This window comes from Ailuropoda melanoleuca, chromosome 6 (assembly GCF_002007445.2).
Source record: "Ailuropoda melanoleuca isolate Jingjing chromosome 6, ASM200744v2, whole genome shotgun sequence".
NCBI classification, from domain to species: domain Eukaryota; kingdom Metazoa; phylum Chordata; class Mammalia; order Carnivora; family Ursidae; genus Ailuropoda; species Ailuropoda melanoleuca.
In genome coordinates this window covers 101,609,330-101,637,095 of record NC_048223.1, presented here as the reverse complement: position 1 = coordinate 101,637,095, position 27,766 = coordinate 101,609,330, and the positions used below count along the sequence as shown (strand labels likewise).

The following is a 27,766-nucleotide window of genomic DNA, read 5'->3' as shown; positions in this document are numbered from 1 at the left end:
CCCCCCCCCCCCCCCCCCCCGGCCCCAACACACACACACACACGTGCTTAGCTCATTCTGTTCCTGTTTGGGATGACCTTTATGAAGCCCTCACTGGATCAATATTCTGGCACGTTAATCGGTGATCAGAAAAATACCAGATGACTGAAAGATGTGGTCAAATTGAATGTCTTTCTCTTCTGAACTTCCGCAACACTTCTTGCAACAGGTCTATTGCTCCTGAATTCACACAGGATCTGTGCCTGAAGCACGTGCTTGTCACATGGTATAAATAAACAGCTACCACTCTGAGAGCGCAGGAGTGGGTTTCTGCACACGAACAAACTGACCAGTCCCTCGTCCCAGGCGTCATCTTTCCTCTACATCCCTGCTTACTCCAGACGGCCGACTTCCTCTCTCTTCCACAGCAGGAAACCAGCATTGCGCAGACTAGAGCGCATGTACCTCTGAAGGCAGGAGGCCGAGAGAATTTTGTCCCGCCCGCTCCCCGTCTCTCTGATGGCGCAGCGAGCGCTGCGTCGGTGTGCGTGGCTGCGCAGCCGCAGTGCCGGGCAAGTGGGCGGGGTCGGCTCTTGGCTGCGGTTGGCGCGGCCCAGGAGGCGGCTGCACGTGCAGGCGGGGCAATGCGTCACTGATCCGTGAGGCGCGGCCTTAGGGTCGGCCTCCTCTGGAGTGTGCGGCTGGCCCCTTACCAGTTAGTACCTTGAGCCGGGTTTGGGTGGGTAGGGGGGGTGCGTGGGAGGGTGGAGAGCGGCCGTTGAGAGAGGGGGTGTCAGGACGCTCTCGGAGTAGGGGCGGCCCACGGCCCGCTTCGGGCTGAGGGCTTGGCAAGGGGGAAGTAGGCTGTGTGAGGAGGAAAGAATGCGAGACAAGGGGCATAGGACTCTCCGGCTCGGCCTGCGGAAGGACGCCAGCTCTCCCGAGGGAGGGTGGAAACTGGAGGGGGTGGGCCTGCCACTCACGGGGCTGGGGATCCTTTCCTCCCTCATCTAGGAGGAGCAAGGATGAATATGACTCAAGCCCGGGTTCTGGTGGCCGCAGTGGTGAGTTTGGTGGTTGTCCTTCTCTACGCCTCCATCCACAAGATCGAGGAAGGACACCTGGCTGTGTACTACAGGTGAGCGGCGTGTGCAGTCAGCTCAGGTCTAAAGTAGGTCGAAAGGGGACTCCTCTTAGAATGAGTCTACGAAGTTGTACCCTCTTGCAGCATCGGGGAACTCTCCAGCCTTAGGAAGTGATTTTCGTCCCAGCCCTGGGGGAGTGTGGGGACCGAGCACCCTCTAGGTATTAGACAGTTCTAGTGCTCTGTGCATTTTGTGGAGACGCTAAGACATCCTCCAGAGAAGTCTTCTTAGTAGACCGAAAACTCATTTAAAAACGAAGAAGGAAGAAAGGCAGTAGTCACTCCACTGTGACTAAAGAGGTGGATAGATCATTGTTATATCCCATACCGCTGTACAGGCTTTTAGTTTGTAGTTAAGAGATGTCATTTAGAAACTCTGGTCCTGTTTGTGGTTGTTCCTTAGATTTTTTTCCCTCTAATAGTGGAAATAGTGGCCAGTTTTGGCTTAAGAGGCCATGATGACCATGACAATTGTTATATCCCTGGACCTTGAGAGACATAAATACAGCATTGATGGGCCACCCTTCGCCTACCTTACCCTTTCAAGTTGAGGCAAGGAATAGTGTGGGATGTGTTGCTTTTTACGTGAAGTGGAATAGTTTTTCCTTCAGCATAGTTCCAACCAGTTCCTTTTGTTGTAGACAGAGGACATTTTGGAGATATTGCAATTATAATGTATTTGAAAGAGCTTCAACTTTGTACTTGTTTTTGTTATCCCCCAAAACTGGTATTTCTACTTTCACATCCATCCGGAATCTTAGGAATGGTCTTCCCTGTGAAGTGCTAGTTTCAAATACAATTTTAGTGATAGGTCTTAGCAGATGGAGATCTAGCATAACAAGTGACAGATTAGTCCATATTTCCACCTAGTTCAGCATTGTCTTCCTGACAGTAAAATCGAGGAAAGAACATTTCAGGGTATGGCTTTCAAAGAATTAGGGATGGACCTCAGTTCATCTTTTCTTAGCTATTTGTTATGAATTCTTTGAAACCTATTTATGTTTTCAAGATAAGAACGTTCTATAAATTTATTATTCACTATGTAAAATAGGACTTCTTTTTGATACTTGTCCCCAAATGCCTTCTTTGTAGAATTTTTAAGATATACTTTCATATTTCTCACATTCCAGAATTTGATGAACAAGTCCACAGTTATCTACGATCTATAGTTTTATCCCCTTATTCTTCATCTTTCCGTGCTAAGTTTTTATTTTTAATAGAGACTTTAGTCCTCCAGTATTTTAATACAGATAAGTAGAGTAGGAGTCTTGAGCCTCAGAAATTTTCTCATTCTTTGAAACTTTGTGTTATCTTCTTTTTTCAACCTGGTGATTAAATGTATTACGTTTTGATTTGGTTCGTGTTATATACAATTAAAGTACAGCAGCTGAGAGCCATTAGAATTTTTTTCACAATTATTTCTCAGAACCTTAAAGACCAAGGAAAATCCTTCGTACCTGAGAGCAGTGCTGGAGACCCAGAGGTATGGTTGTTGGAGCTTATGAAACAAGGTGCAACACTGGCAGTTTAATTTGATCTTTTCCACCTTTGGCAGTTATTTTAGGGACTGGTAGTTGTTCATGATGAATAACTCAAATTAGTGAGGTTTTAGTTGTTCAGTAGCATGAGTAAGAGTAAATATTTATTATAGCATTTAAGATTTGGAAAGAGGATTTCTCTCTTTATAATCTTGTCGAATTGAAACATCTTTTTGCAGGGGAGGAGCTTTACTAACTAGCCCCAGTGGACCAGGCTATCATATCATGTTGCCTTTCATTACTACGTTCAGATCTGTGCAGGTGAGTGTGATTCCTAGGGAAGCCCCCACACTGGATAGACTGGTGTGACAGGAACAGTTACCACATTTGTGGGTGGAGTTGGGTTTCTTTATTGCTTAAGCAAATGGTGGTATTTACTTACATACAGGAGTTACAAAGTTCAGAGTACAATTGTCACAGTACAAGTTACAATTCTGAACGACCTCACTCTCTTGAAGTATATTAGAAGTATGAGCCAGGCAACTTGGAAGGACTGAGGACTTCCACCCATCTATATAGTGCTATACAGCAGGTTCTTTGTTTCTGCTGTCAAAGTAAAAACAGGACTTTGAAACACAACTAGAAATACAAACCATTGATTACTTCATTTAGAATGGTGTTTTGTTTCCATAGAGGCCAGTTCCTGGACTACTGTTAACATGGAGGATCCGAATTTTTATATACAACTTTTCTGCCTCGCATTTTTGCCTGGGACATTAAGCACAATTTTATGTGGAACCTTAGTGAATGCTCTTATTTTGACAGCATCCCAGAGTATTTGAAATAAGCATCTGTTCATTGAAAACAGTATCTTGGCCATGGGAGACACTTAGTAAATATCTTTTGATACAACAAGATGACGAAACAGGACTAGATCATGACTGCTTTTGCAAGCTCAGTGTGATCATAAATCTTTGGATTCAGAAGTTTTTGTACTATCTGCTGCTAATTTTTCTAGGACTCAGGAAAATTCAGTGTATTTAATCTTGTAATTTAAGTCTAGGCTTCCTGCTAGTGAGAGTTTCGTAATGAATACTTAAATCCTCCGGATTTCCTTCCAATTCCCTTTTGGATGGCTTTGGGCAAGAATTGTGTCCATTGAAATGAGATGTAGTGTTTTTTCCCTAGTCAGATCCATTTCCATATTGTTTTCCCATGTTTATTTTTTCACTTTTGCCTTGGTTCATGTTGTCACCTCTTCTCTCACTATCTCTCCCTTTGTTACTGCTCTCTATCTCAATCTTGCCAGCCTTTTAAAGTCACATTGCAAATCCCTCTTCGTCTAATCTATAGCTCCTAAAGTCTGTATCGTAAGTTTTGGCTCTTGTCATATTTCCTTTAATAATGATGTTTGTAGTCTCCAAGTTTCTTTGTGTATTTTCTTTCCAGAAAGTCTCCCAATTTCCTGAAGACAGGAGTTGTAACACATTCATATTTCTGCTTGTGCTGAAAGTTTTTAAATTGAGCCTATTTCTTAGGAAGCAATATGGTATAGTGAACATGAGGCCAGAAACCTGGAGACTTAGGTTCTGGCTCTGCCACTAATTGATTACATGACTTTGCAGAACATTTAACCATAGACTTCAGTTATTCCTCCATGAAAGAAGGGGTTTTAATTACATGACCTCACCAACAGCCCAAACAGTTAGTAATGATGTTATCAGTGGCATACTCAGACCCTTAGAGATAAGGAGCTTTTTAAAAATCTTACTCAAAGCCAGGCAAATCTGTTTCTGCCTTCTTGGAGCTTATTGAGTCATACTGCTGCAGAGATATATGAAAGAGTTACAGTCAATAAACATTAAAACATATTTAGAAGTTAACAGCATATAACAGACATATGGTGTATATGTATATATACATAAATAGTAATAAATCGTCATACTTAATAAGACATGAAATTAGTAAAAAGATTTTAGGTTAAACTAATGCACTTCACATCTACAGAATATTAAAGGCTAGAGCCAGTGTGGCTAAATAGGAATGTTCTTTCTTTATACATGATACAATAACATTCTAGGAAAGAAATACATTAATGAAACTCTTTTAAGAAATTGTTCTTGTAAGAATGAGACATAAATTTATTTTTAGGAATTTTTGGAACACATGAGAACACAACCTATATAAACAAATGGCTTAACAAACTTGGCAGTTGAAAGGAATATATAAGTAGCATCTTGGAAAATGTGAGATCCTGCATATGATATTAAAAAAAAAAACCCTATGCTTAGAGAAATATGAAAACCTACACCCTTTAAAACGTATATAACATAACCAAAGACTGACTTCTAAAATAACTGTTTATACTGGGAAGATAATTTTGGGGATGATAGAAAAGAACTATAAAAGTACTTGAAGATAGGATATTAAATAGAGGATTTAACATTTGAATTCTTTCCTAGTTCTTGGCTAGGTTATATCCTCTAGGTTAAATAGGAATGTATATTAAAAGTTGATATGGGATATGGAAATTGAATTTGGTTAATATTTTGAAGGAAATAAATTGAATTCATCTCTTCATCAATTCCCCTCACTCTGCCTAGAACCTGTCACTAATGTTTACCATCCCCCTAATCTCTCAACCCTAGAGTTACCTTCTTTTCTTTTCCCTCATGGAATGTTGTTTGTAGCTACTTACTACATCCTTCCTGTTATGTCTCTTGAACTGACAGCCTTCAATTTCCATGGCTTTTATTAAATTAATCCAAACAAAGTAATACTTTAGCTTCCCAGCTGGTTTTCTTGCCTCCAGGTAAGATGGATAATGAGAACCATATCACATAGAAGTACAGGAATTAAGGGAAAAAAACATTTGAAAGGTCCATTTTGTGGCTGAATGTAAGATGGACTAGGGAGAGCCCAAGCCCCCCAGTGAACATCCTGGGCCCTCTGTCTAATAGCACATTCTCTTACCAGAATTTGCCCTCCTCTATATTGCCTCTTTTGCTCCAGGCAAGCCAGATCGCTTCCTGTCATCTAGACACACCTTGTACTCAACTTTGTATGTTTGATAGTATAGCTCCTTTTTTTTTTTTAAGTTTATAAAGCTTTATTAAATATTTCAAACAGCTGTGTAGCAAACACACCAGAAATAAGAGCTCCAGAATAGCAGTCCAAATGTTCTACATGTTTGGTCTCATGGTCCCGTTTCCTAGATAGACTGCCTCCAGTTCTGTCCTCTGCCTGGCCTGCCTCCTTTCCTCAGGCAAGAGAAAGGTGGATGGTTTAGACTATAAGGACAACCATGTTGGTCCCTAGTGGGCAGGGGCCCGGAGAAAATCTCATTTGCCAACACTTGTTGCCAAAGCACAGAAAAAGAAAAAAGTAGGGCACCTGGGTGGCTCATCTGGTTAAGTGTCTGCCTTTGGCTCAGGTCATGATCTCAGGGTCCTGGGATCAAGCCCCATGTCAGGCTCCCTGGAGGAGTCTGCTTGTCCCTCTCTCTCCATCCCCACTCGTGTTCTCACTCTGTCTTTCTCTCTGTCAAATAAATAAATAAAATATTTTTTTTAAAAAGTAAAAAGCAACTGACAGTCACAAAGTCTTTCTGTGTGTTCTTCATAATGTATAGTCTGTATGTGTAGGCCATAAGGAGCTCCTGGCCTGAGAAACTATTGAACCTAAGATGTGTCTCTGCCTCATCTTTCTCATTTTTCCCCGTCTAGACCTGGCTTATGAATACTTCACCACAGAGAGCTTTCCAAACTATTATTTTACTATCACTTAACCTAACAATTTAGTGTATACTCTCATATTTTGTTTTATGAGGGTTTTATCTCCTATGTTGGATTGTGAGCTTTTTAGAAACAAAAAACAAGGACCATGTTTCCTTTCTTGTTTATATTCCATAGTGTAATATTTTGCTGTATGCTTAAATAAGGTTCAGTGTGTCCAGAATATGCAGTGGAATTAAAGTTCAGAGCACAAGTCCTAATGGTAGTATCCTTGTGGGTAAGCCATGTAGTTTCCAATCCCAGGCCAGCTCTATGCAAATAAGGAACTCTGAAAGACTGAACATTGAAACTTTCAGATTGAATATTGAAACTTTCCAAGTGTACTTTTTTTTCTTGGCCCCAGCTTCCACCCCCAATCAACCTCTCCACTCTGGGTTGTGCAAGTGCATCTTGATTGGGACATTAGTTATAAAATATTTTGTCTTGTTTTTCACGTCTACTAGGATACGAAAAGAAATTACTCTGATAGCTAATCTTTGGGGACTGAAATTGTAATGGAGCTCTTCTGTACTTACCTCTTAGCCGTTCTCTGGAGGTTTTCCTCTGGGACCAGTAGTTCTTTGACAATATGTGTCCTGAGTATTCATGAAAAAAATTTTTTCCCCCAGACAACACTACAAACCGATGAAGTTAAAAACGTGCCTTGTGGAACAAGGTAAGCTTTCCCTTTGCTTACCAACCTGCCTTTAGTTCAGATGGCGTTTCTGTTCATGAACTCTGGTAACTTAAACATCTTTCAGATAGACATGATAGTAACCCAGGGAAATTTCTCTTCTGAGAGTCATTTGAGTAATTCCCTGTCTCCAAGCTTTCCATCTCAGAAGTCACTTGGGTATTGAAAAAAGTAGTTTCAGAGCTGGCAGACTTAACTTTGTATATCAGCACTGCCACATCTGCTTTATTGACTTTTTTCTTAATAGACTAGTTTTTAGAGCACTTATAGGTTCATTGCTAAGCAAAAGGACAGAGAGTTCCCATATATTCCTTGTCCCCATACATGTGTTTATTGATTTTGTTAAGCTTACTTTCCTTGTTTGTAAAAATTAGGTAATAAGACCTCTCTTGCAGAGTTACTTTGAGGATTAGGATTAGTGTATGTAAAGTGCCTAACCCAGCACTTTACTTAGAATAGGTACTCAGTAACAATAGTTGGAATGATATCATCTCACCTTATTGTCATCTGTAGTACTAAATGCCATCTAACAAAGATTTTTTAAAGATTTTATTTATTTATTTATTTATTTATTTATTTATTTATTTATTTATTTTAGAGAGAGTGAGTGAGCAGGGGAGGAGCAAAGGAAGAGGGAGAGAGAAGCTCAAGCAGACTCCAATGCAGGGCTTGATCTGACACCCCTGAGATCATGACCTGGGCCGAAACCAAGAGTCGGATGCTTAACCTACTGAGCCACCCAGGCAGCCCCTAAATGCCATCTGATTGGAGTTTCTGGTCCATTAGGTCTGGAATTAGGCTCAAGAATTTGCATTTCTAGGGCACCTGGGTGGCTCAGTCAGTTAAGCATCTTCCTTCAGGTCAGGTCATGATCTCAGGGTCCTGGGATCGAGTCACACATCAGGCTCCCTGCTCAGGAAGGAGTCTGCTTCTCCCTGTCATTCTCCCTTTGTGTTCTCCCTCTCTTTCTCTCTTTCTCAAATAAATAAGATCTTTAAAAAAAATATGAAAAGAATTTGCATTTCTTATAGAAGTTTCTAGGTGATGCTCCTGCTGCTGGTCTGAAGACCTTACTTTGAGAGTCTGTGCCGTAAAGAGTTTTAGGGGGAGAACGGCAAGCAAAGCCCAAATTATTTCTAGAGTATAATCAGTATGTTGAATTGTATCAAAAAAGATTGTAGAATTCAAGGTTTTAAATGCTCTATTTTAAGTGACTAAAATACCTGTATTTATAAGCCTGTAAAAGAGGCATGCACATCTATGGAAGGGCAGAAAAAGGGAGACTCTCCCTCTTTTAAGTTTACATATTTGGTATTAAGTTTTTCCTAGGTCTTTCTGTAACTCTCTTTTATGAATTCCCTTTAGAGAGGACTCAAAATTGGCAACTCATGAGATTTGGGGTGAATTTCATCTTTACGCTTCCCTTATTTTCTCAGATTTTTTTCTGTGAGTAGGTATTACCCTTTTTTATCAGGAAAAAATGTCACTATAAGTTGTTAGGAAGACTTAGTTGTTTAGTTTCAAAATCTCTAACTTCAATTGAGGTTCACATGTGTGTTAAGGTCTGTGCTGACAGGCCAAGAAGTATAGGAAGTCATTAATTAACAAGACTGATCTTTCTGAAGTGTCAATTTTACTTGAGGGTTTGGGGGGAAATCCTTTTTTTCATATTAGAATAAATACAGATTAAAAAGTAGATTAAAACTCTTCATGAATTATTAAGATAAGTGAGGAAACCAAAAAAATGTCAGCCCATGGCTGGCTTTCATACCTCTTGGGGAACCATTTTACTTGGTTCTTTGATGGAAAAGTTTGAGAAGGGCACTGCTTTAGTTGTTGGCTTCAGTTAGTAAGGGCAAAGTGCTAAATAGCCCTGGGTTACAGGTTTAGCCTTCATGTGAGCTGATTTGATTACAGCAGTTACAGAGGTGAACCTTGGTTATGAGAGGAGCTAGATTAAGTGTGTGTAGGGACATCTGAGTGATGAGTGAGTAGTGGTTAGTGGTCATTTTATCAGTGAGCTGTGGATGTCTTTAGATTTTCCTTCTAAATTTCTATCCTGTGGGATATGTTTGATGATGTGGGAATCTGGGGTTGTAATTTTATTTGGCTCACATTTTTTCCATTTCTTTGTTTTTAGTGGTGGGGTCATGATCTATATTGACCGAATAGAAGTGGTTAATATGTTGGCCCCTTGTGCAGGTATGGTACCCATATATTTCTGTTTTGGTTTTGTTTTTTGTTTTTTAAGTAGGCTTCATGCCCACTTTGGAGCCCAACATGGGGCTTAAACTCATGACCTTGAGATCAAGACCTGAGCTGAGATTAAGAGTTGGACGCTTAACTGACTGAGCCATCCAGGCGCCCCTATTCTGTTTTTTTTTTTTTTTTTTTAAGATTTTATTTATTTATTTATTTGACAGAGAGAGACAGCCAGCAAGAGAGGGAACATAAGCAGGGGGAGTGGGAGCAGAAGAAGCAGGCTCCTAGTGGAGAAGCCTGATGTGGGGCTCGATCCCAGAACGCCAGGATCACGCCCTGAGCTGAAGGCAGACCTTAACGACTGAGCCACCCAGGCGCCCCTTTGTAGTTATAATTAGAATATTTAGGGAAACAAAAGGAAAAATGAACTGTTGGGACTTAATCAAGGTAAAAACTTCTGGACAGCGAAGGAAACAAATCAACAGAACTAAAAGGCAGCCTATGGAAAGGGAGAAAATATTTGCAAATGAAATATCTGATAAAGGGTTAGTATCCAAAATCTGTAACAACTTATCACACTTAACAAACAAAAAACAAATAATCCAATTAAGAAATGGGCAGAAGATATGAATAGATACTTTTCCAAAGAAGACATCCAGATGGCTAACAGACAGATGAAAAGATACTTAACATCACTCATCATCAGGGAGATACAAATCAAAACCATGATGAGATACCACCTCACACCTGTCAGAATGGCTAAAATTAACACAGGAAACAACAGGTGTTGGCAGGGATGTGGAGAAAGGGGAAACCTCTTGCACTATTGGTGGGAATGCAAACTGGTGCAGCCACTCTGAAGAACAGTTTGGAGTTTCTTCAGAAGTTAAAAATAGAACTACCTTACAATCCAGCAATTGCACTACTAGGTATTTACTCAAAAGATAGAAAAATACAGATTTGAAGGGGTACATGCACTCTGATGTTTATAGCAGCGTTATCAACAATAGCCAAACTATGGGGACGCCTGGGTGGCTCAGTTGGTTAAGTGGTCTGCCTTCCGCTCAGGTCATGATCCCAGGGTCCTGGGATGGAATCCCGCAACAGGCTCCTTGCTCAGCAGGGAGTCTTCTTCTCCCCCTGCCTCTCACTCCTCCTGCTTTTGCATGCGCTCTCTCTCTCTTTCTCTGACATATAAATAAATAAAATCTTAAAAAAAAAAACAGAAAACAGCCAAACTATGGAGAGAGCCTAAGTGTCCATCAGCTGATGAATGGATAAGGAAGAGGTGGTTATATACACACACACACACACACACACACACACACTGGAATATTAACCATCAAAAAGAACGAAATCTTGCCATTTGCAACAACGTGAATGGNGTATATATGTGTGTGTACACACACACACACACTGGAATATTAACCATCAAAAAGAACGAAATCTTGCCATTTGCAACAACGTGAATGGAGTTAGAGTGTATTATGCTAAGTGAAATAAGTCAGTCAGAGAAAGATAAATACCATATGATCTCACTGAGATGTGGAATTTAAGAAAGAAAACAGATGAACATATGGAAAGGGAAAAGAAAAAAGAGGAAAACAAGCCATAAGAGGCCCTTAAAAATAAAGAACAGACTGAGGGTGATGGAAGGAGGTGGGTGGGGGATGGGCTAGATGGGGGATGGGTATTAAGGAGGGCACTTTTGATGAGCACTGGGTGTTATATGTAAGTGATGAATCACTGAGTTGTATTCCAGAAACCAATATTGCATTGTATGTTCACCAACTAAAATTTAAATTAAAAAAAAAAAAGAGTTGGTGGGGGCGCCTGGGTGGCACAGCGGTTAAGCGTCTGCCTTCGGCTCAGGGCGTGATCCAAATGTTATGGGATCGAACCCCACGTCAGGCTCCACCACTATGAGCCTGCTTCTTCCTCTCCCACTCCCCCTGCTTGTGTTCCCTCTCTCGCTGGCTGTCTCTATCTCTGTCAAATAAATAAAATCTTAAAAAAAAAAAAAAAAAAGAGTTGGATGCTTAACTAACTGAGCCACGCAGGAGCCCTTATTCTGTTGTTTTTATGTTGTTTTTAACTAAAGAGATTCCTTAAGGAATAAAAGGGTACTTTTAAAGTTTTATGACCTCATTCATTTCTGATACATATAAAAAAATGATGACTGGAATCTTTGACATTTCTGGGGAATGGTGGCAGAGTCACAAGTCAGGTCACAAGTCCTAAACAGAGCTGACTTTCTGCAACTGTATGTGTTACTCTTCTCTCAGCATAGTTTTGCTAAGAGCAAGACAATCATTGATTATTTCTATAGTTTGTAGTTATCCAGTCAGAATGAGAGAGCATTTCCTTGCGTGCTAAAAATCTGTAACTGATCAGTTCCTGGGCCAAACTGATTTATGATCGTAGAAAACTCTTTTCTAATTGAGATTTGCTATAACTTGCAAAGCAATCTGAAAAATCTCATTGTGGGGAAAACATTTCCTTGGTAAAAGATCAAAACCCACAGAGATGGAATGGTTTCTGTTCAAATCAAAAACTTAATTAGAATTTCTGAAGACAGATTTGCTTTTTTTTAATGTTTGATTTTTTCCCCCAACTTTTTTTTTTACTGTGGTAAAATACATATAACTTAAAATTAACCATCTTAAGTATTTTTAAGTGTACAGTTCAGCAGTATTAAACACATTCGTAGGGGTACCTTGCTGGCTCAGATGGTAGAGCATGTGACTCTTGATCTAGGGGTTGTAAATTTGAGCCCCACATTGGGTGTAGAGGTTACTTAAAAATAAAATCTTAAAGAAGAAATTCACGTTGTTGTGCAGCCATTACCACCATCCATCTCCATAACTTTTTTTATCTTGCAAGAATGAAACTATACCTATTAAATGTTAACTCCCCATTTCCCTCTGTCCCCAGCCTCAAGCAACTACCATTCTATTTTCTGTCTCTATGATTTTCTTTACTCTTAAGTACCTTATATAAGTAGAATCATAGTATTTGTCTTTTTGTGACTGGCTTATTTCACTTAGCATAATGTCCTCAAGGTTCATCCATGTTGTGGCGTGTGTTAGAATTTCCTTTTTTTTCTAAGGCTGAGTAATACTGCATTGTATAAATATACCACATTTTGTTTGTGTCATTTATCCATTGGTGGAAACTTGGGTTGCTTCCATATTTTAGCTATTAAGAATAATGCTGCTATGAACATGGGTGTATGTGGATCTATTTGAGACCCTGCTTTCATTTGAAAGAGCTGCCATTCTATCCTTATTATTAAAATTGGCATGCTTAATATGTACAGGATACTGTGTTTGGCAAAAACAATTTAAAAAGGTGAAATTAGACCCTTTTCCCTAAGGGGTTTTTCATTTTACTTCTGAAGATGTGATACCAACCTTAAAAAATAGATATATCTATAGATATATATCTATATCTATATCTATAGATATATCTATATATATATATAAATGTAAGTTCATGCTAAATTTCATGGCACTGGTACAGGCACAAAAAGCAAAAGGATTTTAGAGTAGAGAGCAAGCTGTATTACTGCCACGAGGATTTGGATTATATTTTTCTGTGATTATTTTTGTCTTTTTCTCATCTATTTCCCTGGTGGAATGAATTATGATTGGGAAACTAGATGAAGGGAAAGATATTGCTGGTTCTGTAGCCAGAGATGAGGAAACTGTTGGATCACCAATTCATTTGGAAATGACCAAGCAAGTGAGTTAGTCAGCAAGTATTTATTGATGGCCTGACCATCATTTGTGATCTAGAATCCAGTTATATCTGAAATCTTCCATGGGAAAGCCAGTAGAACAAGTCCTTGGGTCTGAAGGAAGAAAACAACATGTTTTAATAGATAGAGCACATATTCTGGTGTGGTTTAGTATGTGCCCTTAAGAACTTTTCTGAAATTCTCTTGTTTCTGTTTCCTATTATGCAAAATTAGGAAAGATTTTTGTGAAAATTAAGTGGTAATGTATGTAAATTGCCGGATATAAAGCCTGGCCCGGTAAAGGTTCACTTCTTTTCCTTCTAGTTTGGTGTCTTTTTACAGCCTTTATTTATTTTTAAGATTTTATTTATTTGTCAGAGATAGAGCACACAAGCAGGGGGAGCAGCAGGCAGAGGGAGAAGCAGGCTCTCTGCTGAGCAAGGAGCCCCGAGGTGGGACTCCATCCCAGGCCCCTGGGATCATGACCTCAGCGGAAGACAGATGCTTAACTGACTGAGCCACCCAGGCATCCCTTTTTACAGCCTTTAAAAAGTATCTTTTCAAAAATGGTCTTTGGCAGCTGCTTCCTTCTTTCATATCCAGTGTTTTTCAATTAATTCAGGCCTTCTTTACCTCCTTGATAAACTTTTGCTTTGTAGTAATTGCCTTACACTTTCCCTGCCTCCCTATTTACCTTCACACTGCTGCCACAGTACAAATGAGATTGTGTCAGGCCCTTCCTTGAACATTTTGACAGTTCCTTATTATCTCCAAGATAAGGTATACTCTCCTTAGTATGGAACTCAAAATTTGCCCATTAGAATTGCAAATGCAGTGATATTTGGAAAATTGAGCATAGGAACACATCTAGGTTTGTGAGCTGTGTTTCATTTTTCCACTATTTTGTTGTCACTTTTCCTCATGTATATTATAACTTTTACCTTGGTTGAATTAGAAGATACATGGTAAAAATGGATTTTACCTTTCCTTCAGTGTTTGATGTTGTGAGGAACTACACTGCAGATTATGACAAGACCTTGATCTTCAATAAAATCCACCATGAACTGAACCAGTTTTGTAGTGCCCACACACTTCAAGAAGTTTACATTGAATTGTTTGGTAAGTGTCTTATTTGTTGTAAATTAAGTATGTGAATAACCAATTGGAAATCTTAGTCAACTCTGTGGACTCTCTAATATTAGTAAACATTATCCTATTTGAGCATTTCTTCTGAATTTATAATAGAGCATTTGTCTTTAAAATATTCTTTAAGTTTAAATTTTCTTTTTTTTTTTTTTTAAAGATTTTATTTATTTATTCGACAGAGATAGAGACAGCCAGCGAGAGAGGGAACACAAGCAGGGGGAGTGGGAGAGGAAGAAGCAGGCTCATTGCAGAAGTCTGATGTGGGACTCAATCCCGGAACGCCGGGATCACGCCCTGAGCCGAAGGCAGACGCTTAACGACTGCGCTACCCAGGTGCCCCTAAAATTTCTTAAAAGATATTTTAAGAATGATAATTTTCCAAAATATATGTAACTTAATAGAAATTGAAAAAAGATTATTTACAGGCTATATTCTGTTTTTACTCTGATAATAGTGAAAATTAGCTTTGTTGCTATTTTAATAATAGATAATTTGGGGAAATTTAAGTCTTGGAGTTTCCCAAAACTCACCTCCATGTTTGGTGACTTGCTAGGAAGACTGACAGGACTCAGTATATGTTCTACTCACAGCTAAGATACAAAAGGATACAAAGTAAAATCCGGAGGAAGCCAGGCACAAGCTTCCAAGAGTTTTCTCCCAGTGGAGGCATGCAGGATACACTTACTTCAGTATTAGTGTGACAACACATGTGGACTGTTGTCCACTAAGGAAGCTCATTAGAGACTTACTGCCCAGAATTTTTTTTAGGGGGGAGGGGCAGAGGGAGCAGTAGAGAGAGAAGGCTCCACACACAGTTCAGAGCCTGACAAGGGGCTAGACCTTATAACCCTGAGATCATGACCTGAACCAAAATCAAGAGTCGGACACTTAACCGACTGAGCCACCACAAGCCCCACTGCTCAGAATTTTTACTGGGGGCTATTGGGGGCTAGATAGGCATCCTCTGCCTATAGCACATAAAATTCCACACTCCCAGAAGGAAGGCACGTGTTCAGCATAAACCGCATTGTTTGTATAAACAGTTTAGGCAGAGTGAGTCATTCTTACCAGTTCTGGGAATAGTGGGAATCCTTTCCAAATCCAGGTGACAGCCAAAGGCAAACTTGCAAACAGGGCTTTCTAAGGATCACAGCTTCAGGCCTGCTGTGTTAACTCTTTTCTGTACAAATTACTTTTCGTTTGTGATAGTGAAAGTTGTGACCTGTGATACGGTTGTTGCTGTTGTTTGCTTACTTCTCCCTCCTGGAATTCTTAGTGAATTTCTTACAGGCAGGCATAGGGATGGTTAATCATTTTAGAGCTCTACCAGTTGATTCCTCATTGATGATTGACAACTACTAGGTGTATGAGAAAACTGTCCTCATTTTTCATATCACCAGTCATTTTAATAATGGTGAAAGTACATTGAGGTGGATAGAAAATTCATGACTTACAAGACCAAGTGAAGTGATAGTTTTATTGTCCATTTTTGTGTACTTCAGAGACCTTCCTGTGAGCCTCCCCCCTTCCTTATTTTAATTTAATGTTTTGTTTTTTTTAAGAGAGAGTGAGTGTGTGCATGAAGGAGGGGTGGGAGGGGCAGAGAGAGAGAGAGAATCCCAAGCACTCCATGCTCAGCACGGAGCCTGTCACAAGACCGATCTTGCAACTCTGAGATCGTGACCTGAAAGAGGCAGATGCTCAACTGACTGAGCCACCCAGTCGTGCCCCCCCCCAATCCAAAATACTAGCAGAGACCCATGGAAATGAAATTTAGTTATTTGGAGATTTGGGTTAAAGACTGACTGAGGGGCACATGGGTGTCTCAGTTGGTTAAGTGGCTGACTCTTGATTTCGACTCAGGTCATAATTTCAAGGTCCTGGGATCAAGCTCTGCATAGGGCTCCACACTCAGTGCGGAGTCTGCCTGGGATTCTTTTTCCATCCCCCTGCTCATTTGCTCATGCGCATGCTCTCTCTCTCTCTCTCTCTCTCTCTCGCTCTAGAATAAATAAATCTTAGGGGCTCCTGGATGGCTCAGTCTGTTAAGCGGCTGCCTTCGGCTCAGGTCATGATCTCCAGGTCCTGGGATCGAGCCCCACATCAGGCTCCCTGCTCAGTGGGGAGCCTGCTTCTCCCTCTCCCTGTGCCCTTCTGTCCTACACGTGCTCTCTCTCTAGCTCTATCTCAAATAAATAAATAAGATCTTAAAAAAAAAAAAATCTTAAAAAAAGATTGAAAAATGGGAATTTGGTTTTTATGAGAATCAGGACACACATTCAGTAGCCACACTGAATTAAGATATTAGAGACCTAGAGTCTCCATTTATTGGATAAACAACCTGTTTTTCATTTTCTTCCTTAAATTCTTTGACAGTTCTTCACACTTTCTCCCATACAAAAGGAAAACTAAATATGTATTTTAAATGAATATATAATGACATATTTATAATTTGCAATTAGTTTTTTTTTTCATGTATATGTGAAGTGGTTTAAGCTCTATAGAGTAGTACCATGGAAACTTTAGGTCTAATAATGATTGGGTTTTTTCAATATTAATACTATGAAAAAAGATTATTTTTGAGTATCATGAGAGCTGTTGTTCTTGGCCTCAAAAACAGATCAAATAGATGAAAACCTGAAGCAAGCTCTCCAGAAAGATTTAAACGTCATGGCCCCAGGCCTCACCATACAGGTAAGCCCTTTTCCTAGGGAAATTCTCTAGGAATTTTGAGAATTTTGAATTTAAATGTTCTTTCATCGGACATTGTTTATTCCGCAATAATTTAATTGAAATGCTGCAGGATTTTATAGAATAGCCTTCTCAATTTGACTTAGGTCTTTGCCAAAATAAAATACTCTTGTAGCTTGTCCTGGGTGGCATTTTCTTCTGATAAGCTGATAACCTAAGGGTCTTAAAAGGAAATGAAATCCCTGCACTGCTAATTGTGAGACATTATTAAGATACAGTAATGGTTATAAATCAGTGTAAGTATAAGGCTGTAGTCTCAGTAAGATTATGAAAAAGGATTTCAAGTATAAGATTGGAACAATAATTCTAGCAAAAGATGTCACATATGATTAATTGACAGATGAACTGATTGGATGATTATTGCTGTAAGTCTTTAGAGTTCAAGAACATTTCAAGAGAGTCTCCCTGGAAACAACTATAATTGAGTTGGAATTTTAGGTGGGTCTGGAAGAATTAGCAGGATTTGTATGGTAGGGAAGGAGTAAGGAAGGTATTTTAAGTGGGTAGAATGGCCTGAATAAAAGTAAGGTAGCAGATGAATTTGGTGGTGGTGATGGTGGTGGTGGTGGCAGTGGCATTGGGAGATAGAATGGTGAGGGGTTGTAGGCTGGTTTTTTTGGGTCAGTGTTTTTTCAGATTGGGTTGAAATCCATGAGTGATTCTAAAATCAGTTTTATTGGATCATGACATGAAAGCATTTTAAATAAAATAAAATTGAATAAGAAATCAGAACACATGACATGTACTAAATTTAAGTATCGTTCTGTAAAACTTTTGTTTTCTCTAAGTGTGGTGTAGATGTTTATATTGGGTATCGCTGTAAAATGCGTGTCTTACAGTGGTCACGGTCAGTAATATTTAAAAGCTATGACTATAGGTCTGGATTACCTGAGAAGTGGTAAAATGGCTTCTCTAGTGCCCTTTCTTAGAGTTTTTTAGGAGACCAGTTGTTGTGGTAATGAATGTTACTGCAGCTAAAGAGAAAACTTTGGTGTCATGATGTCTCAAGTATTGCACTGTTGAGAGTGTGCATTCACTGTAAGTGACCATGTGTGATCTCATCAACAAGACTGGAAAGATGGTGAGAGTTTCCCCTGTCCTTATCCATGCTGTGCATTATCTCTGGTGCCTGAAGGGAAGCTGCCAAAGTTAAGGGGTCATTTGAAAAGCCCAGTGCTTTGTAAAATCTGCCTGGTTGTCCATTCAGTTGTGGCTGGAGTTCCTTTTCAGTTTTAAAGATAATAAATGTGAATGTCACAGATTCTTAGATTCTGCTCACGTTGTTACTTGGGAGATGTAGCTCATCTTAATAGCTTCCTAGAATTCTTTCCTTATATTACATAATCATTTCTCTGTTGTTTCTAATTTTTGCTATTAAAAAACAATAGGGTAGGAATATTCTTGGCACATCTCCTTGTATGTACAAATTATCTTTCTAAAACCTGCACAAATCTATATTTTTATCAGCAATGTATGTGAATACTTATTTCTCTATAAACCTCACCAGCATTCGAAGCAATCAGACATGCTAATTTTTGCCCTGGAATGATGTTATGTCTCTCTTTGATTTGCATTTCTTTAGTTATTAATGAGGTTAAAAAAATCTTGATTTTTTTTTTTTGTGACCATTTTGTACTTTGTCAACTGCCTATTCATATTCTTTGCTCACTTTTCTGTTGTATTGTTTTACTTTTTTTTTCCTCCTGATTTGTAGTAGTATTTTGTATATCCTGAATATTTTTATACACAATGTGTTTTATATGTTGTAAAAAAAAATTGGATATTGGGGAAAAAGATGAATAACAGAATGAAATTCACCAGTAATCATACCATGCAGAGATAAGAGTTTGTTGTATCTTTCTAGACTCTTCTTAATCTAGAGGAGTGTATGTTTGTTTATATGTATAAATAATGTTAAATTAAAGTGGGTTTGTACTCTAGCTGCTTTTTTCACTTATATATAAGCATCTTTTCAATTCAAAAATACAGATTCACTTCATCACTTTTAATGTTTTTATTTAATTAATCTGTGGCCTCCAATTTTCACCGTTACACACATGTTGCAATGACAAGCTTATACATACATCTTTTTAAATCCTTCCCTTAAAATATATTCTTAAGTGATTGAGGAGTCAAAGTGTATGCCCACGTTGGAAGCTTTTTGATAAATATTGTCAAATGGCCTTTCAGAAAAATTTTAGCATCTTACATTCTCTCATCAGCAGTGTTAGTGAGCTATAGTTTCCTACACATTTGATTTTTTGATTGTACCCAAATAATTAACAGATGCTTGCTGACTCTCTTAATCCTTTTAGAGAAGTTGATCTGATATTTTGTATTAACTATTGAGGTTGAATGCCCTAGGATATTTAATGGCCATTTGTATTTCATTTGTGAATTGTTTGTTGTGTTTGCTCATTTTTTAATAATTTATCTTTTTCTCACTTAAATAAGCAATTTTTTAAATAAGTAAATAAGCTGTTTTTAATATGTTAATTATTACAGTTATTAAATGCATGGGAAGTAGTTTCTCCTAGTTTTTTCTTTACCATTTAATGTCTTTTCCCCCAGGAATTCTGAACTTTTAAACTTATGTAGAAATTTTAGTATTTTTTCTTTATGGTGTTTTGCAGCATTGGCATGCTTTAAGCCACTTTCACTACTTTAAAATATAGAAATTTAAATAAAATTGGAAATTACATTTTTCTCTGCTTTTACAGTTGTGTTTTTATTTTTTAAGATTTATTTATTTTAAAGAGGGTGAGAAAGTGCACTTGGGTGGGGGGAGGGGGAGGGGTAAGGGGGAGGAAGAGAGAAACTTAAACAGAGAGTGCTGAGCATGGAGCCCAACCCAGGGCTCAATCTCATGACCCTGAGATCATGACCTGAGCCAAAACCAAGAGTCGGACGTTTAACTGACTGTGCCACAGAGGCACCCCTTTATGATTGTGATTTTAGATTTAAATCTTTAGTTCATCTGGAATCCATTTTGACGTCAGTTATGAGGTAGGGCTCTAATTCCCCAGCCCCCAACTTGGTAGTAACAAGAATTATGGAATAATTTATCTCCTCATCTGCCTTAATTTGAAATGCCATTTCTATTGTATGCTAAATCCCATTATATAGTACAGTGTTTCTTGGACTTTGTTCCATTGATCTGTTTCCTATTCCTTCATTAGTTATTGAGCTTTTAGTCTTTTCCCATCAGGTCTTCTCTCTTATTATTTCCTTCTTTTTAATAAATGACACCTCCTTCCCTTCAGACAAATCTAGATGTGTGGGAGGCATCTTTAACAGCCCTCTTACCCTTAACATCTAATCAGACCCTATGTCCTGCTGATTTTACCACCAAAATCCGTGTAAAACTGTTTGTTCCTTCATCTTCACTGCTACCTCCCTAAGCCAAGCCACCGTCTCTTGCCTGGATTTCCAACGGTAGTCTCCTACCATGTCGCCCCACTTTGACTTTTACCTTTATCCATGTTATTTTCTGCATAGCAGTGAGAAGGATCTTTTAAATTTAGTTATATTTATTTGTTGTTTTAATAAAAACAATTAATGAAAAAAGTCACTTCATAATATGTTTTTAAACTGGTAGATCAAGATCTCCATTGTTTTGCTTGCTTTAGTCTTGCCATAAAAGTTTGTTACGAGAGCTGGAATGCATTTTTCGAATTTCCTATGTATTTGTCAGCCTTTCTTCTTTAACACATTAGTATATGCTTATGATAATCAACTTTTTATTCACTTTTAAAATCTGGTAAGATGTATTATCTTTCCAAAAATAGTGGCCTTTGATATTTCTGCCAGGTTATTCTTCTAGATGAGTTTTCATTATTGATTTTTCCAAGCTGTATCAGGTACCTAAATTGGTGCATAAGTTTAAAACTGGGAACGTAGTTTATGGCTCTACTTAATCATATCATTTTTGTTTCTTTTAGAATTTCTGACCAGGTGAGAAATTCATTTCTTAAATTAATACTCATGGCTTTACTGAGTTTTAATGCTATTAAATATGTAGTCTTTTTTTGTATAATCATTGAGGACTGCAAATGATTCTTGGTGAATTTATTGTGTAGCTACTAATTTGCTGAATTCACTGTTTCTAATAAATTTGGGGGGTTAATTTCCTTGGATTTTTTTTGTTTTTGTGTATGTGGTATAAACATTTAACATGAAATCTGTCCTCTTAAATTTTTAGGTGCACAATACATTATTATTGACTGTAGGTACAGTGTTATACAATAGATCTTTTAGAGCTAATTTATCTTGCTTGACTGAAGCATCGTGAATTTCCTTAGATTTTTTATTTATATAATTATGCCAAAGTAAAAATCTTGATTTTCCCCTCTACAACCATTTCCCAGTCTCCAAATCATCCTATTTTAAATTCTTCCCATAACGCTCATAACTATCTGAAAGTTTCTTATTCATTTATTTGCTTTTTGTTATCTATTGTGTTTTCCCCCTTTAAAATTTTCAATTCCACAAGAGCAGTCTTGCCTTGTTCATTGCTATATCCATAGTGCTTAGAACAAACAGCACTTGACACGGACAGGCACCCAATTAATACTTGTTGAATAAACATTCTCTATAACAATCAGTATTTTAATTTTGCTCTTCTCTGTGTTTATACTCCATTTTTTTTTTAACAACTACTATGGCAAATTTGGTGAAAATATGCATCCTTGGTATTTTTCCCTATCTTATTAAAGAAAGTGACTATATTATATGCTGGTTTTCCATTTAAAGTATATGCTTATAACCCCATGGTCACTTTCAGATATATTCATTTCATCCGCTCTGCCCCCCCCCACCGTGTGTGTGTGTGTGTGTGTGTGTGTGTGTGTATTTTGGCCATCGTTTTTGGATATGTCATTTTATTTATCTAAGATTTTATTTGAGGGAGAGAGAGTGAGTGAGACAGAGAGCATGAGCAGGGGGCATAGGCAGAGGGAGAAGCAGGCTCCCAACTGAGCAGGGAGCCCAGTATGGGGCTCAGTCCCAGGACCCTGAGATAATGACCGGAGCCGAAAGCAGCCGCTTAACCGACTGAGCCACCCAGGCGCCCTGTCATTTTATTTTTTAAACGTGTTATGGTATAACTTACATTATCTATTATAGTAGGTGCTTAATTCACACATATTTGAAAATTTTGAGATTCCCAAGATTGGCAAGCATGTAGTATGTTCTTCAGCCTCATACAGCAAGATAGAAGTCTTCAGAAAACAGTCATATTTTATGCTTTTTAAAAAATAAGACTAAAAAGATATATGGTCAGTCTCTTAATTAAATGCAAAATGACAGTGCTTCCTTCTGAATCATATTAAAACATATTGGAAGTCATCTGTATTCCTGGTAGTCACATAGTGAAATCTGGCATTTCTCACAAATGCTGGTTATAAATTGTCTTCTAGTTATCTCTGTGAGTTTTTCCTTATGTCCTCACATGCCTCAACTTCAGCATATAATGAGTTTTTTCACTACAGTCCCCAGCTTCTTTTTTTTTTTTTTTTAAAGATTTTATTTATTTATTCGACAGAGATAGAGACAGCCAGCAAGAGAGGGTACACAAGCAGGGGGAGTGGGAGAGGAAGAAGCAGGCTCATAGCAGAGGAGCCTGATGTGGGGCTCGAACCCATAATGCCGGGATCATGCCCTGAGCCGAAGGCAGACGCTTAACTGCTGTGCCACCCAGGCGCCCCCAGTCCCCAGCTTCTTATTCCATTTCACTACTTCTTGTATTTGGTTATGATAGTTCTCAGATTCTTTTCAGATTTGACTGTTCTCTTTCATGTTGGGAGGTCTGTGTTGCTTAAAAGTCTTCTTTCAAAAGCCTTAAAAGAAGATTATGTGCTTGAGAAAGAGCACGAGCAGGGAGGGAAAAATAAAACAAGATGAAATCGGAGAGGGAGACAAACCATAAGAGACTGTTAATCATAGGAAACAAATTGAGGGTTGCTAAAGGGGAGGGGAATGGGAGATGGGGTAACTGGGTGATGGACATTAGGGAGGGCATGTGATGTGATGAGCACTGTGTATTATATAAGAACGATAAATCTCTGAACTCTGCCTCTGAGACTAATACACTATATGTTAATTAATTGAATTTAAATAAAAAGAAGGTTATGTGCTTAAAGCCTTTGTTGCTTAAAAGTTTAGCCAATTTTCGGAGAGAAATGAAAACTTTCTTAAGATCAGCAGTGTTTTGTGTGTTTTTGCAGTATACGTGGGGGGTGAGTGATGTTTAGTTAAATCAAAAGCTTTTGAGAGATCAGTTGCCTGATGTAGAAGAGTCAGCCTTCAAAAGGCTGCACTTGACAAGTAGATAATCTTAATTAACGTCAAAGTACACTATGGTTAGGGAAACAAAATGTCTAGTAAACAGGATCTACAAAGACAAGTAGACTTTGTTCTTTCTGGGAAGAAAGAATGTAAGCTGTTAACTGGTATTTTCCTTCAACTTTGGGCTGGTTATGTATAGTCAGTACTCAGTGATTGCAGGTTTAGGAAGTGGTAAATACATTTATTTCCACTCTATTAAGTTGCATATACTGACGTGAACATTGTTTGCTTTTATTTTTGTTTTTACCGTTTCCTACTTTACAATTTAAATTTTGGAACTTTGCCTTCCTTCTCTTTGGTTTGCAGGCTTGAAAAGGAAACAAAAGTATCCAACGGGAGAGCTTTGTTAGAGGTCTTTTAAGAGAGAACCTTTTCCCTAAAGGAGTTTATTTCATAGTGGACAGAGTGATTTTTTTTCCCCATAAGCAAGCATTTTTTAAGGAAACAAGCAGCAGCGTATCTTTGATTCTTGGTGTGATGGCGTGAAGAATAGATTTTCTAGTGGAATCTCCACACATGTTAGTAGGCAGCTATGTCATAGTTGTTTCATTAGTTTCGTTTGAGGAGCCTTTTCTGTAGAGGATTTAGTTTGAAGATTTATTTTTCAAATATACTTTGGCTTTTCATTTCTATTTTTTAGGCTGTGCGTGTTACAAAACCCAAAATCCCAGAAGCCATAAGAAGAAATTTTGAGTTAATGTGAGTAATATGCTTGGGATCCCCCAATTTTTATTTAGGGCTGTCTACATATTAATATACCAGTGTAGAGAAAACTTACATATGAGATGTTACACTCTGGGGTGGGGTGTATATCTGGTTTCCATACTTTAATTCTGATAATATTATCGATTCTCGTGTCTTCATTCACTAGATTATTCTTAGTTTTTTCTTTATATATGAACATTTCAGGAGCAGCATTAGTGGCTAAGGATGCAATTTGCTGTAGAACTGTGGTTGAAAGGCTAAGGAGCTATAATTTGGACATGAATATCTTGAATTAAATACGAATAGAGGACGGAGTCCTAGCTGCTAAGGGTGAAGAGAGTGCCTCTATTGTGTCACTGTGTTACAGTGGTAAGAATAGTTTCTTTATTGGTATAAAGTTTGGTTTTCCATTGTATGTGATTGTGTATCTGAAATTACACCTATATCTTTATAATTTGCTTCTGGGAAGCTTTGCCTGAATTGACTCCTGGTAATCTTCTCTTTTTTGGGTCCAGGGTTGACTAGGAATGAGAAGTTACTTGCTTGACATGAAATTAATTTCTTAGTGTTCTGAAGATCCATGTTAGGGAAATAGCTACTGTGGTTGAAATGGCAGTATTATTCTTGTATGACAGGTACTGAAAAGAAGAAACAAAAGGTCTTTAGGAAATTTGGCAAGTATTTTAAGAGGAAAAATGAAATGCTGGAAAAATAACTTCGCAAAAGTCAGGAATACAACAGGTTGTATAAGTATAGGGGGTCCAAGAAATAATAATACTTCTTCCTGGGGTGATTTACTGCTGAGTGCTTACTGTTCCCAAGTCTCTATCTTCTATTATACCGAATTTTATTTTCCCTTTTCATTTGTAGAAAAGGAACTCCTCTTTTAAAACTATAAAGCACAGAGTGCCAGGCTGGATAGATCATGGATCTGATCCACTTGTATAAAAAATTTTTTTTTATTGAAGGCTCAGGTTGTCTTAGGCTTTCAATATGATAGCTTCTAGTGATGGAAACATGAAGACTATATGTTCTCTGCCCTCAAATAACTCATAGTACCCAGAATGCCATTTTATGTCTTTATCAGTTTTGGCAGGAGGAAAGAAGAGATCTTTTGGGGGGAAATGTTTTGGGGGAACTATTGGAATTACTTTTCAGATAAATCTGGATCTTTCCTAATTTTGTAGACTATTGCAATCCCAGATTTAAAAGCCACCTTGAGGTCTAACCTCCTACATAATAGTAATCTTTTGTTATACCTTTTCTGCCCTGTGGTCACCCAGTCACCACTTGTACATGCTTAGTGATAGGCCAGCCATTTCCATTATTAGAAAGCTCAGATTCTTAGAAAATTCTTCCTTACATTGAGCCCCAGTTCACCACCCAATAACTACCACCTAACTATATCTTCCATACAACAAATAGGGTAACTGCACGAGAGTGTCTGCCTGAGGAGGGGTGAAATCTAGCTCCATTCTGCACACCAGGCCATGCACCTGAGGGACTGCATCTACCCAGAGGGTGTTGCGTTTTGCTAATTGGCCCAGAGGTGCTGTGTGGGCTAGCTGGAGGCCTAACAACAAAGGAAGCATTTCTGTACTCTGAGTACTTGCAGATCACAGGCCTTTTCATGATACAATTAGAAGAAAAGGTCAGACTAAAATTCAAATGTGTAAATTGTTTCCTATATTTGGGTGACTTTGGGCAAATCACTTAACTTTGCAGCCTCAGATTCATTATAAGTAAAATGGGGTAACACCTCTCTAGGCATGTTAACGGATCAGAAAGGTCGTGTTACAAATGGTTCTTTGACTCAACATAGAGTCAGAATTACTGCCTGTGACTGCACATCATTTCTAATTTTTATAATATTTTGCTTCACAGGGAAGCTGAAAAGACAAAACTTCTTATAGCTGCACAGAAACAAAAGGTTGTGGAGAAAGAAGCTGAGACAGAGAGGAAAAAGGCTGTTATAGGTACTTGGATTTTTTTCTGAAATGGATGTCTCTAAGTACGTGTGTTATGAGTTCTGTTCTTTGTCAGTCTGACACTGGTTATTGATGGGATCAAATAAGATTGCATCATACGTAGTGGAGAATTCTAGAAACTCTTCTGTATATTCAGATGTCCTACAGCCTTTAAAACTAGATGGTTCCGGTAGTTAATGAAGTGGCTCTCCACCATGTCTTTGACTGCTACTGCTTTTCGAGGACAAGAAAAATGAATAGGGTTTTTGGGCAACTCTAGCCTCTGTGGAGTAGAGTTTTGTTCATACAGTTAAAGAGTAGGGAAGTTTTTTGGCCAAAGCTCAGGATTATAGTATGCATCCTTGCCGTTGACATGCAGTGAGTTTTATCTGGGTGAATAGGTGTTGTCCTCTCCGACAGTAGGGCAGGATTGCTTACAGCTTATTTTGCATCACAGGGACTTCCCTAACACTCCAGGATACCGTATATTGGACTGCCCTCTGAGTTTCTCATTCATTTTTTCCTTGGGATGCTGAAAGCTTAAGAAGTGTTTCATTAACTATTTCAAATACGCAGGAATTCACAGAGAATAGTAAAATGAAGGCTTAATACTTGCCACGTTCCTTCAGATCATATTTTCTTAATTTTAAGAATAAACTTATCTATTTGAAGCCTCCTGTGTACCCTTACCTGGTCCTATTTCTTGACCTCCCTTCTCTGAGTAGCTTCTATTTTAAAGTTTTTATGTAGATCTTTTCTGTCCATATTTTAACTGTAAATATGTAATAATAAACAATTCATAGAATTGTCTTAAACCATAAAAACGATACCGAACTTTTATTTCGCAACTTGCCTTTATTTTACCAACGTCATTTTGAGTTTTATTCATATTGATATGTGTAGATCTAGTTAATTTTTAACTGCTGTGCTTCATTCTGTGAGTGAACCTCAGTTCATTCTGATAGATTACTGTTGAAGAGTTAGTTTCTAGTTTTTCCTTATTATGAACAGCGCTGCAGTATCCGTGTCTCTTGTTGCACACGTTCCGAGTTTTCTATGGTAGTGCTACGCAACATGTGGTGTCGGTCAGTGCCCTGTATCATGAGCTTTTTGTTTCTGACCCATAGTGAGGTGACTACAGAAATTGAGAATGAGTGCTTAGAAGTTCTTACAGTATTAACAGTAATTTTATATCTGTTGAGTCTAATAAACTGGAGACTGTGTTTTTAATATTTTTCTTAGTAATTAATTTTATTGTAATTTATAAAATATTGCTTCCTAACAGACTGAAATACAAATGGGGGGGTGCTTTCCCATAGGTAGTTTGAGAACCATTGCTCTGGAATACATAGCTCGAAGTAGAATTGCTAGGTCATAGGGTTACATGCATCTTCAAATTTCTAACATTCAGTATTGCCAAATTGCTCTGCAAAGTGATTCTTCCATTTTACCTTCTCTTCAGCAGGGTTTGAGTTCCCATTCCTTTGTTGCCTTATTGAATTCCCATTTCTGCTTATCCTCCTCAATTCTTAGAGTCATTAGACCTTTTAAAATTATGTCAGTGTGATGGTGAACATGTATCACATAATTTCAGTTTGTATTTCTCTGATTACTAGGAAAGTTGAATATTGTTTATTGGTCATTCAGGATTCTGTTTTTTGGTATGTGAATTGCCTGTTAATATACTGTTAGCCCATTGTTTGATTACCTTTTTTGAGCTGATTTGTAATTGTTTATATCTTCTGGATATTAATCCTTTCCCAGATTAATGCGTTGCAAATATCTTCTCTCACTTTGTGGCTTGTCTTTGAACTTTATGATGTCTTTGACATTCATATATATT

General features: G+C 38.2%; 1 protein-coding gene across 2 annotated transcripts in view; it reads left to right on the top strand.

Annotated features, from left to right (window-relative positions):
• Positions 1-543: 543 nt before the first annotated feature.
• ERLIN1 (ER lipid raft associated 1) overlaps positions 544-27,766 on the top strand; it is a 38,580-nt gene continuing 11,357 nt past the window's right edge. Inside the window, exons 1-9 of one of the 2 annotated variants that reach the window (XM_002924276.4) lie at positions 544-694; positions 994-1,117; positions 2,841-2,922; positions 7,004-7,050; positions 9,209-9,270; positions 14,003-14,128; positions 16,776-16,849; positions 23,892-23,950; positions 25,841-25,932. In XM_002924276.4, the coding sequence (XP_002924322.1) occupies positions 1,005-1,117; positions 2,841-2,922; positions 7,004-7,050; positions 9,209-9,270; positions 14,003-14,128; positions 16,776-16,849; positions 23,892-23,950; positions 25,841-25,932 (655 nt within the window). In that variant the 5' untranslated portion in view covers positions 544-694; positions 994-1,004. Of the gene's footprint in view, positions 695-993; positions 1,118-2,840; positions 2,923-7,003; positions 7,051-9,208; positions 9,271-14,002; positions 14,129-16,775; positions 16,850-23,891; positions 23,951-25,840; positions 25,933-27,766 lie in introns of those variants that run through there. The other variant, XM_034663134.1, reaches the window with a different exon arrangement.